Source organism: Phascolarctos cinereus, unplaced genomic scaffold (assembly GCF_003287225.1).
Source record: "Phascolarctos cinereus isolate Bilbo 61053 unplaced genomic scaffold, phaCin_HiC Scaffold_4;HRSCAF=312, whole genome shotgun sequence".
Lineage (NCBI taxonomy): Eukaryota > Metazoa > Chordata > Mammalia > Diprotodontia > Phascolarctidae > Phascolarctos > Phascolarctos cinereus.
In genome coordinates, this window is record NW_027555847.1 from 552,823,419 (window position 1) to 552,835,489 (window position 12,071).

Consider the following 12,071-nt stretch of genomic DNA (forward strand, 5'->3'; position numbering starts at 1 on the left):
GAATGGGAGTTAAAGTACAGGGGTATGTCCCTTTGGGCAAGCGTGGTGTAATGGAAAAAAAAAACCACTCAATTTAGAGTCAGAGGATCTGTGTTCAAATACCTGCTTTTTGTTTAAATTTGTTACTTGTATAAGCTTATGCAAGTCACTTGTCTGGATCTGAATTTCTTCACAAGTATAAGAAGAGGGCATCGAATAAGGTGATCTATAGAGCCCCTTCCAAATCTAAGTCTGGTGCTCTTAGAAGAAACCGAGGCAAGGGGCTCCCCTGAGAAAGGAGTCCTAGCAGGGACCGGAGCCCCAGTAGGAGGTCTGGGCTCGACGCCTTAGTGGAGAGATCAGGACCGGGGTGCGCCGGCTGCCCGCGCAGTCTTCACTCCCAGCTCGGAAGGAGGGTGAGGCCGCGGGGGCGGAGGCTTCTCTCATTCTCTTTCGACCTCTCTTGGAGCCAGAGAAGGGCGGGACCGAGAGAGGGAATGCTCTGCTGTTTGCAGGCTCCCGCCCTCCGCTCCCCCAACGCCCACCCTGCCGGGGCTGTCCTGGGTCACTGCGGCCAATAAGAGGGAAGAGGAGGGGAGCGGGAAGCAGAGCGGGCTCCCCACCCGGCTAACTTCTCCTGCCTTGACCACAGTGCCCGCATCAGCTGCCAGCGCTGCAGCCCCTCCGCCTCCCTCCGGCTCTGCTCGGCTGCCACCGGGAGCCCAACTTAGGGTTGGCCTCCTCGCTTCGTCCCTAGGCTCGCCTGACCCTGGGGTCAAGTCCCACCCAGGCCGGGCGAAGACACCAGGAAGGGTGGCACTGGTGGGGGCAGACGCGACAGCCCCCCCGAAGATGCAGAATGGCAACAGAGCCGCCGCCGTCCAGCCTTGCCTACCGCACCACGGGCTCTACCTTGTTGCATCCGGTCAGCGACCTCCTGGGCATCCCGCTGGACCAGGTAACAGCAGGGAACAGAGGCGCGACTCTTTTTCAGCGATCGTGTGTCGGGTGTAGAACTCTGGAGCATGGGTGGTGGGGAGAAAGACAGACGTGTTCTGTAGGAGGGGGAAGAAAGTTAAATCTCTTAAACTCGTCCCGGATTTTGCTAACAGGCTAGACACATGGGCCTGTTTTGTAACAGTGAGAAGTTACTCTGCAAATGGAATATTTACTTTTGAAAGGAAATGGGTGTAGTTTCAGGGGCAGGTTAAAGCGTGAACCTCAGTTTTTTAGATCCTAAACGATCCCTTGCGACCCCTTCCCATTTTGCCCCTACCTTCTCTTCTCGCCCCTCCCCCGACTTCCATCTCTTCCCTGGTAACAAAATGTCAACAAGAAAGACTCTGGACTATTTTTTATTCAGAATTAAGGGCCTCATCACCTGTGTACTGTCAGAGATGTCTGATTTAGTTATCGACGCAGTAGCATGCGTTCAATTTTAAATGGGGGAGGACTTTCCTGTGAAGTAAAAAAAAAAAGGCATTTCTCAAACTTCCCAGACAGGTAGGTGTCTGGAAGTCTTTGGAGTGCCTCTATTTGATTCCGATGCCGCTTACCATTAGGAGGCAGTGGCTCTCAGTATCTCTAGAGCTAAGAGAAAAGATTACTCCCTGCTAGGGAGAGGTAGTTAGTTACTGTCGAGGAACATAAAATGTAAATGGCAAAAAATGGTGAGTTGATTTGGGCCCACTGGGGAAGTATGAATGTACCGTAGTACTTTGTGCATTGTTATTTGGCTCCTCTTCATTTTGGCCAGGCATCTCTTTTCTCCCTTTCACTTGTTGGGCTCTTACTCTATCACTTTTCAAAGATGACTACACCTGTTGTCCCTTCTACCCGAATTTCTTTAGTAAGGAGGAAGTCTTAAGTTTGCCTTATTCAGACATTGTTTAATGAGCCAACTTGCTACTGTCTCCAGTGTGAGGTTCTGACCGTAACCTCCACCTGACTAAGGCTTCATCAAAAGTTTCAAAACGGAAAGACAGGAAACTGGGAGATAGAACAGATGCTAGCTTGTGTGTGCATTTTTTTAAAGTCATGAGTTACTATTGGGGAGTAGTCTGTGGAGTGGCCAGCTGCTTGTACAGAGAGACAAATACGTCAAATCCTTCTGGACTGACAAAATAAAGCTGTTTCCTTGTGAAGACTGAGCTCCTTTCTCCCTCCGCAAGAACAGCTTTTTTTTTTTTTTGGTGACCTCAAGTCATTTTATTCAGTACAATCAAACTCAACAAGCATTTATGAAGTTCCTGATGTATTCAAAGAGAATCAGATGTCCCCAAGTCCCAGTTTCCCCATCTTTACAATGGTGTTGGACTAGATTATCTTAAAGGTTCCTTCCGGAAGAATAGCTTTAAAAAAAAATTCATTCTTTCAACTTATGGAGACTTTCTCTTTTACCTAAAAAAGAGATGTATATTCATATTATTTATTTGTAGTGATTCTGGATGTTTTTCCTAGGGCAACCATCCCATCTCCAATCCTCAGGACTTATATAAACCAGTCTCTACCTTCATCTATAGCACTGCAAATCATTTTAGACAGTAGGAAAGCTTGGGAGGTAAAGGGGGAGGGGACTTATCGGAAAAGAGTTGAAAGAGGAACTGGAAGAAAAAGAGTTGGGGAGAAATATTTTGAGTGAGAAAGTCAACTTTCTCTATCAACTACCAAACACCTGTTGGAAACACTGAAACTTTTCTCTGTAACTAGGGTGCATCTCTCCTACCACCTCTCAGTGTAGAAAAGGGCTGTCCCCCAATCTGAGAAATTTTGTTACAGGATAGTGAAAGACATATCAGTTTATTTGGAAGATCTAGGGTAAATTTCTACAGAAGATGAGATCTTGGCTAGAGTGTAGAATTGGGAATTTGGAGCTTCACTTTTTTTTTCCCCATTTCACCTTCAACTACTTTAGGGGTAGCTCAGTGCTTTTCTTATGCTTTCTTTTCCCCTTTTCTCATGCTTCCAGTAACTATCTGAATGTGATCTGGGTAGAGTCTCATCTTTCTGTCTTTTCTTTCCTAAGGAAAGAAATGTTATCAATGAAGAATACCATGATATTTTTATTGAGGGGGAGGAGAGGAATAATTTTCAGATTTACCTATATCAAGATGGTATTAATTCTACTTTCCAGTGGATTAACAAAGACTAATTCATTTTAATTCCACAATATTTTGGAAGTGCCTACCTATTACATACATGATACTACATAAAATTACTTCAGGCTTAAACTTGAGCTATCTGTAGCCTAGACTACAGAATGATCAGCCTGAGAGAATAATCTTTCTGTCACTCTGAGTATAAAGGCTCAGAGTGGATGTTGTTGTTGTTCCATCTTGTCAGGTATGTCTGACTCTTCATGACCCCATTTGGAGTTTTCTTGGCAAAGATACTGGAGAGGTTTGCCATTTCCTTCTCCAGCTCATTTGACCCATGAGGAAACTGAGGCAAACAGAGTTAAATGACTTTCCCAGGGTCACACAATTAGTAAGTTTCTGAGGCTGGATTTAAACTCAGAACTTCCTGACTCCAGGCCTGGCACTCTATTCACTGTGCTACTTAGCTGCCTTGAGTGGATATGAAGTCTTAAAGAATGAAATTTTAACTCAGACCAAATTGGATCTAGCAGGCAAAATAGGGTAGAAAGCTTTTATTCTTTTTGCATTAAAATAGATTATTATTTTTATTTTTCATTTAGCATATATAAAAAAAAATCTGACCCTCCTTTTTCCCCCCACCAAGTTAGTGCCCCCCTCCCAAGCCCTCAACACGTAGCTTTGTAGTCCAGCCAAACAATTTACACATTGGCTATGTACAAAAATGTGTGTCTCAGCCTTTGAAGTTTATTATATCTCTAGAAGGAGGTGAGTGATGTATTTCTTTTTCATTCTTTTGGACTCATGATCTATCACTGCTGTCGATCAGAGTTCTAAAGTCTTTCAAAATTGTTTCTCTCGATAATGCTTTTTTCACTGTACAAATTGTTCTTCTTGATCAACTCATGTTGTTTTGCATCAGTTCACAAATGTCTTCCCAGTTTCTTCTGAAGTTGTCGATTTCATCATTTCTTATATTAATATTCTTCATTTCTTAATATTCCATTACATTCACATACTACAGTTTATTTAGCCATTATCCAAAAGGAGGATAGCCTTTTAATTTCCAATTTTTGGCCACCATGAAAAGAACTACTATAAATGTTTTTGTACACATAGATCCTTTTCCTCTTCCTTTGATTTCTTTGGGGTATAGGCCTTGTAATGGTATAGTTCGGTCAAAGAGTATGCATAATTTGATAACTTTCTGGGTATGATTCAAAATTGCTTTCTAGAATGGCTGGACTAATTCACATCATGGCCAAAAGTATACTAGTGTCCCTGTGTTTTCACAGGGTTAGGAAGCTTTTAAAGCCTACTTGTAGGTACACAATAGTTGTGTTCCTGAAAAGTTCTTTATAAATCATATTTTTGTAAATGAAATCCCTCTCATTCTTTAATCTTGTTTGCATATATGTCCCTACTAAACTTTATGTCCCTTGAAAGCAAGGACTTGTGTCATTTATAAAGTACTCTCATAATAAATATTTTTGCATTTGCTGTGCCTGGCATAGTGACTTGCATGAAGGAAGCTAATAATTTGCTGAATTTTTCAGTGTCTCTTAATTTCAGAGATGTTTTATCGTAATTTCTGATTAGTTTTCAACTATCAATGAGTCCATACATCTTGTCTATAAGTTTCTTTGGTCTCTTAGCACCAGTGATTTGTTATCTTTTAAACACTTAATGTGTCATTGGAGTCTCTAGTCTTTCAGAATAAAGAATTATTTCTTAATGTAAATGATAATTTCCTGATTTATCCATTTTATAGATTCCTGAAATTTCTTGAAACATATAATGCTGTTGTGTATGCTTTATCTTCACTGAAGAAGTTGTGAGCTTTAATTTCTAGTAATATAAATCTGAAATTTTCCCTATAAATTTTAAGTATGACATTCTCCTTTTTAATGAGAATACAAAGAGTAGATGCACGATGATCTAGACATCTTGTTCATATACCACTTAGAGGTAGTCTGCATTTCTGAAATATTGAGTCTCGTTCTCCCCAGCTAACATGGAGGTTGGAAGCAATTATTAGGGTAACTCAGCCAAAACATTTCACTTTTCTAGGTTACTCATGAAAAAATGTTCCTCTTAAAGTACCCAGCTAATTGATTTCATTTTCTATTTTGATTTGGCTCAGAGCTAGGATATACTTTATCTTTTAATTTATTTGCCAGCCTTCCAGTTTTGCAACATGGAACACATTCTCTAGTTGTATGGATTATGTTAAAGTTAATAGTAGGATAAAGGCAGTGAGTGGTTCAGTGCATAGAGTCCTGGGCCTGGAGTTAGGAAGACCTGAGTTCAAATCTAGCCTCAGACATTTCCTAGCTATATGACCCTGGGCAAGTCACTTAATCTCTGATTGCCTGACAAAATGGATTCACTGGAGAAGGAAATGGCAAATCACTCCAGTATCTTTGCCAAGAAAACCCCAAATGGGGTCATGAAGGGTGGTACATGACCTAAATGATGACTAGTAGAATGTTTACCTATGGGATGTAACAACTGGACACCCACAGCACAGTAAAAATAATAATAGCCCTATGTCATATCATTTGATTCTCAAGGCACGGTATTGTTAAATCTGGGTTTTAGTAGTTATGAGTACTACCAAATGATTTCATTGCCTAGAAGTATTTATTGTTTATCGACATATTGATATTAGGATCTAATGCCTTTAGCAAATCTATAGGGCCTGGTGGGTACTCAGTGAATCGATTGATGAGACTCTCGAGTTGGGGCAGCTATATGGGTTGAATATTAGCCTGTCATACATACAGTAATTAGGTATTTACTCAATGTTCATTTATTCAGTACTCATTGTATAGGAGAAGCATTGAATGAAGTCCTGAAGTGGTAGAGAGTTTCCATGCTCACAGATATGAACAACAGTCACAAAAAAAGGGCACACTTACCCTAGGCAAACTAAGGGACTATTCTGATAACTTAATTAGGGTGTGGAGGTGACTCAGTTCCTGACAGATATGCCAGTGGATTTTAAGTGCTGACCATTCCTATCAATGTATTGATGTTGATTATGAGTAAAGGTTAATTTCGAGATAAAGTTTCTTGCCAGGTGGGATGATGTTCTGTGCTAGAATTTCTCGATGCATTAATATGTTTGCATGCATTACTATGTTGCAGACTCAGTGATGATACGTATTCTCACCATTTAAAAAGAAAACATAACATTCCCATTTTGACTTCTGGGTTCCAGATAGCTGTCTCCTGAAACCATGATGACCAAAGGTCCTACCTGGCAAGGAGTGCGTGGTGGAGAACAATCTTACGATCATTTCTTCCTTTAGATGTTGTTGTTTCAGTCATGTCTGACTCTTCATGACCCCAGATGGGGGTTTTCTTAGCAAAGATGCTGGAGTGGTTTGCCATTTCCTTCTCCAGCTCATTTTACATATGAGGAAACTGAGGCAAACAGGTTAAGTGACTTGCCCAGCGTCACAAAGCTAGTAAGTGTGTGAGGACAGATTTGACCTTGGGTCTTCATGACTGCAGGCCTCTATCACCAAGCCACCTAGCTGCTGGGATGTTAGACTTTTCTGTAAAGATTTCATGGGAATTTCCTTTAACTTCTTGATAATGGCTCTGAGCTCTTTTAAATTCTTACCTCCATTCCTGGTTCCCTGGATGAGAAAGACCTTTCCCTTTCTGGCCTAAATATTCCTCCAGTTTGTTTCAGGTATTCTTTCTCTGCTCTGACAGAGATTTCATTTATTTTCCTGTTGCTCCTGTTCCTTGGAAGCTGTATGAATGAATATCATCCTTGATCTGCACTCTGTGTCCCCAGTGGTTTACCTGAAGCAGATTTACTAGCTAGTTGTTTTGTCTGGGATTAGCTTTTTTTTCCTTATTATCCCTAACTTGGCATTTACCTCTATTCTGTTTTAGGACCGTGGGTTTCTTAGAAGAATGACCTCCAAACTTTTTTTTAAAACATGTACCCTTATCAACATATTTTTTTGCTTAAAAGTTATGTTCGTGATCTACTGTCTTAATAGTTATGTGCCTTGCAAATCTTACCCATAAATAGGAATTTTAAAAGGATGAGATAACGATAAAACGATATTTGATCTCAGAGTAACTAGAGGCACTGGAGTTTACTAAGTAGGAGTAACAGACCTTTGCTTTGAGAAAATCACTTTGTCAGCTGTGTGGAGGCTGGAAGAGGTTTGAGTCAGGAAGACCAATTATGAGGCCATAGTCCATGGAAGAAGTCATGAGGGCCTGAAATACTGTGGTGGCTATGAAGAGTGAGGAGGGGACCGATTTGAGAGATATTATGGAGGCAGAACAAAAAGATTTGTCAGTTGATTGGATCTGTGGCATTAGGAAGAGTGAGGAATCAAGAACATGATACTGAATTTACCCTGAAGATAGTGGTGTCTTTGACAGAAATAAGGAAGTTCAGGAAATGAGGGGTGGTTTTTTATGAGCAAAGCCAGTGTAGTGAGATCTATAAGAGAGGTCATGACCTACCCTGCCCACTCATCCTGTGTGACTCATTCTGTCACACCTAAAATGAAAAGGGGTGAGGTAGGACTCCTATCAATTGCTCACCTCCCTGGAGCCTGAGCCCTCCAAAAGGTGCCTGCTAAAGCCTTGAGGTGATTTGGGGGTCAAGGGGCTGCTGTCCCAGAAGGGAAGGAGTTTTTTCCTTATGGCACCTAGACAGTTGCTGCTTTATCCTCTTTAGTGTTTAGGTCTTTCCCCTCTCCATAAGTGCCCTCAGGGTTTGACTCTCATTTTAGAAGTGGGGAGGTTGGGAACTTTCACAGTTTAGGGAGGAAGGAAAGTAGAGGAATGTTGGAGGAGAAGAATAGGTCCTGTTGTTTTGAAGACAAATCCCAAGATTGGTTATTATGGAGCATGGATGCCACTCATCTTCCCACCCTCCAATTGGTCTCAGGTCTCCTAGGGCAAGATATCATTTTGGAAAGCACTGGTCTTTAACCGTGTTACCATCATTGTTTTGAGCCTGAGTTCTCCATATGTCCTCTACTGGAAGCGGGGGAAAAAAGCTGATTTCCATCCCTATTTAAGCCAGTATGCACTATAGTTCTCCCATGAAGGTCCTATTTTAGTGATGCCTGTAGCTCCTAGGCTACTAATAAAGCTGAGATATTATGTTCTGGATTTAGTGAGTAAGCAAGGCTTAGGATACCAGTTCCTCCTACTTCCCAATGCTTGTCTGTCTTTTATTTACACCCTCTGGGCCCTTTTTTCCCCAAGGGGGTTGCTTTTCTGAACCCCTTTATAATTTCTGTAATTACTTTATACTTTAGGCATTTGGTAATTAATTTACACTTACCGATTTGATAATTAAGGACAGTTCCCCCACCACTGGGGACTGGATCATGGTATCAGGTTAATGCTTCCTGGAGTCTTTCTAGTTTAAGAAAATAAAATCCCTCAATCAATGAACAAGAAAATGGCCTATAGTTGTATTAATGTAATTCAATTCAGTGTTTTGTAATACTCTCACCTAAGGAAAAAATAGGGAAGATTACTTAATATAGATTTCACTGATTAAAAATATATTCTGTAGAAGAACTGATCCCATTGGGATCAACAAATGTCATTGTGTGCAAAGGGGGAAGATTTATTCATCCACTTATAAAGTATTTTTCAATTGCACATAAGGGTTACAGTTGGTGAATTATTTGCCACCTTCCTAGGAACTCATAGTTTAACTCTCAAAAGTTATTGGTATTTAATCAATTTTTCTACATTAATAATACTGATGTTGATTTATAGTGGATTTTCAAAGTTCATAATATCTTAAAATGGTCAAAGAATATATTTTTGAAATAAGATTTTATGTTGCATTTGCTGGGGATTTCTCAAGTATCATACTTTTGTAAATAATTTGCTATTTTCAATTTTGTTTCAAATAAAATGTAACACTCTTACACACAAAAAATTTGATGACGATATCTCTTAATTTGTGAAAAAGAACTAGTAATGAAAAGGCTCTTTTTGATTTTTCCTAAACTTTTAGTAATCTCAATGAGGAAAAAATGTGTATTCCTTAAGCTTAATTTCATTTACCATTCCGCAGCTGTGAGAGGCAGCATAAGGCAGTGGCTAGAGAAATGGCCTTGGAGTCAGGAACACCTGAGTTCAGGTTTTGCCGAACTGATTATGTGACCCTGGGTACTCACTCACCCAGTGCCCCAGAAAATTCTCTTAAGACTAACATTTGCAGAGGCGGTTGATGAATAGAGGGAGTCTCCTCATCCAGGAATTTATGATATCAGAGAAATCAGAGGCCCAGTGCCTAAATCACTATTTTCTCTGTAGTTCTGGCCTGAAATACAGTACAGCCATAGAGGTGCAGAACATAATGGGGTGGGGCAAGTGATTCACTGAGTGGGGATAGCAGGAAATTGCTAAATTCCAAGATAGCTTGTGAAATTTTATGAGGCAGTTTAACCTGTAAATGTCACTGAACTCAGACTTCCTTGTTTCCAATGCTCTTTCGAACAATCTTGGATATTTGGCTCTTTTTTTGTTTGTTTGTTTACTACAAGTTCTATTTCAGTTTTTTTCTAGGCTTCTGTGGCATTTTGGAAATATTAAATTCTCCATTCTCCCCAAACTGAGTAAGGATGGTGGTGTTCGGTAGGCCATTGGATGAGGGGGAAGAGTTTTCCTTCATATTCAGCCCTTCTCCATGTGTACTTACACAGAACCCTAAATGCATTAAAAATCTACGTCAGTGCCCTGCTATACTGGCTTTTCTCATTTCATTTTCATTGAGGTCAAAAATAGAAGAAACAGAAGATCTAGATTAGCTCTAAGGAATCTCTTTCTGGTCAGCTAGGTGGTATAGTGCAGATCCTGAAGTCAGGAAGACTCATCTTCCTGAGTTCAAATTTGACCTCAGTTACTAGCTGTGGGACCCTGGGCAAGTCACTTAATCCTGTTTGCCTCAGTTTTCTTATCTGTAAAATGAGTGGAGAAGGAAATGGCAAACTATTCCAGTATCTCTGCCAAGAAAGCCTCAAATGGGGTCACAAACAGTCAAACATGACTGAACAACAACTTCTTTCTAAAATGGATGCAAAGTGCCATATCATTTCTTTTTAAGAACATTCTTTTTTTTAAAATTTTAAGTGTTTTATTTTGTTTTTGCCCAGTAACATGTAAAAACAATTTTTAACATTCATTTTTAAAACTCAGTTCCAAATTCTCTCCTTCTGTCCCTCCCTCCCCCCACATTGAGAAGGCAAGCAGTTTGATATAGATTACACATGTGTAATCATGTACATTCTGAAGCTATCCTGATGCTTTTTCCTAGACTGGCCCAAAAAGAGTATGACTGTCTTTATTTTCTTGTTTCTTTGAGATGGTGCCTAAAAGTTTTCACTTATATTTCTCTCTTCCTTCAAGCACTAACTAGGATTGATTACTGATGGATGTTATCTACTTTCATCATTTTTTACCTTACTGGTCAATATAGAACTAGTATTCATTATGTACCTATATGTGTGACACTATGCGAGGTACTTCTATACATATGTTAATAGGAAAAGATTATTCTAGTTCATGTCCAATAGGAGTTTTCAGTGGAGAGCTAATCAGAAGTTACATGAGTCAACCTTCAGAGATATTTTATTCAATTATGTGAGAGGGAGAAGGTAAAAGGAATGTATGCATATACATATATTTCTGTGGGCATATATGTATGTTGGGAGGGGGCTGTTACAAAGAGAGAATTCTACATTATAATTTTAATTAATTAATTAAATTAATATAATTCTGCTGATTTGTGACTCTTCCTCTTCTAGTTTCTGCCCCCTCTCCCAACTCCCCAGTTTTACAGGTAGGTTTCCTATGCAAACTTCTTTTGGTTCAATTTTCTATAACCTTTCCACTAAGGCTTTCAGAGTGACTTACAGATAGGTACACTGTATTTCTTTTTCTGGTTTGATTATCAGCACGATTACTACAATTTAACAGAGGAAGTACAATGAAACTGCAGAATAAAAGAAGTAGAGGCACTTTTTTTCATCAAGATAGAAGGTGGGACTTTACTTATCAGTTCCAGAAATAAATTATGGTTATGTATGGTCATTGGTGAATAATGCCGGGTCTAGTTGATAATAGAATGCACTAAAAAGGTAGACTCTAGTATGTTGAGTTAGAAACTGGCCAGCTTATGAAAGAGCCAGGAAGTCATCTTTCCATTATAATTGTAACTGTTCAAATCCAAAATATTGTATTTTTGTTTGTCTTATTTGGTCATTAAATTTTTTAAAACAGTTGTGGTGAATCTGGCAAGTGTTTGAGAAAAGCAAGGAGAAGAATAAATGTAGTAGGAAATAGATACAAGGAAGAGTCTTGTGAATTGGGGCTGTTTGAAGTTTTCTGTGCCTTACCAAAAAAAATTTACTTAGTAATTATCAGAGACTCGTTGATAGCTAGCTGGAAAAACTAGGACCTGAAGGACACTACCTCATAGGATATAAATGTCAGACTTTAAAACTGGAAAAGGCCTTGGAGATCGTTCAGTCTGGTGGTGTCAGACTCACCCAAAAACAGGTCCACTAAACCATACAGGCCACATATTGACTTAGAAAACCACATATCAATATTATTTATGAGCTATTGTATTTTAATGTATTTTGTTAAATATTTCCCAATTACTTTTTAAACATGCGGGGAGGTTACATGTTTGACACCTTTGATCTAGTCCATTCCTTCATTTTAAAGAACATTCTGAATTTTTTTTAAAATCAGAAACTTTTCTTTTGCTTTTTTGGTAAGGTAATTGGGGTTAAGTGACTTGCCTAGGGTCACACAGCTAGTAAGTGTCAAGTGTCTGAGACTAGATTTGAACTCAGGTCTTCCTGACTCCAAGGTCGACACTCTATCCACTGTGCCACCTAGCCACCCAAAAACTCTGAATTCTTAAGAAGTTGTATCCTGTTTAAGTTTACAGGCAATACGTAGTTGAGCTGAGATTGAAAT

General features: G+C 39.6%; 1 protein-coding gene across 2 annotated transcripts in view; it reads left to right on the forward strand.

Annotated features, from left to right (window-relative positions):
* The first annotated feature begins 458 nt into the window (after positions 1–458).
* MBOAT1 (membrane bound glycerophospholipid O-acyltransferase 1) overlaps positions 459–12,071 on the forward strand; it is a 138,482-nt gene continuing 126,869 nt past the window's right edge. The window contains exon 1 of one of the 2 annotated variants that reach the window (XR_002324607.2): positions 459–937. Coding sequence is in view for 1 of the 2 variants with exons in the window: in XM_020986830.2 (XP_020842489.1) it covers positions 839–937 (99 nt within the window). In the remaining variant the exon portion in view is untranslated. The remainder of the gene's footprint in view (positions 938–12,071) is intronic. The other variant, XM_020986830.2, reaches the window with a different exon arrangement.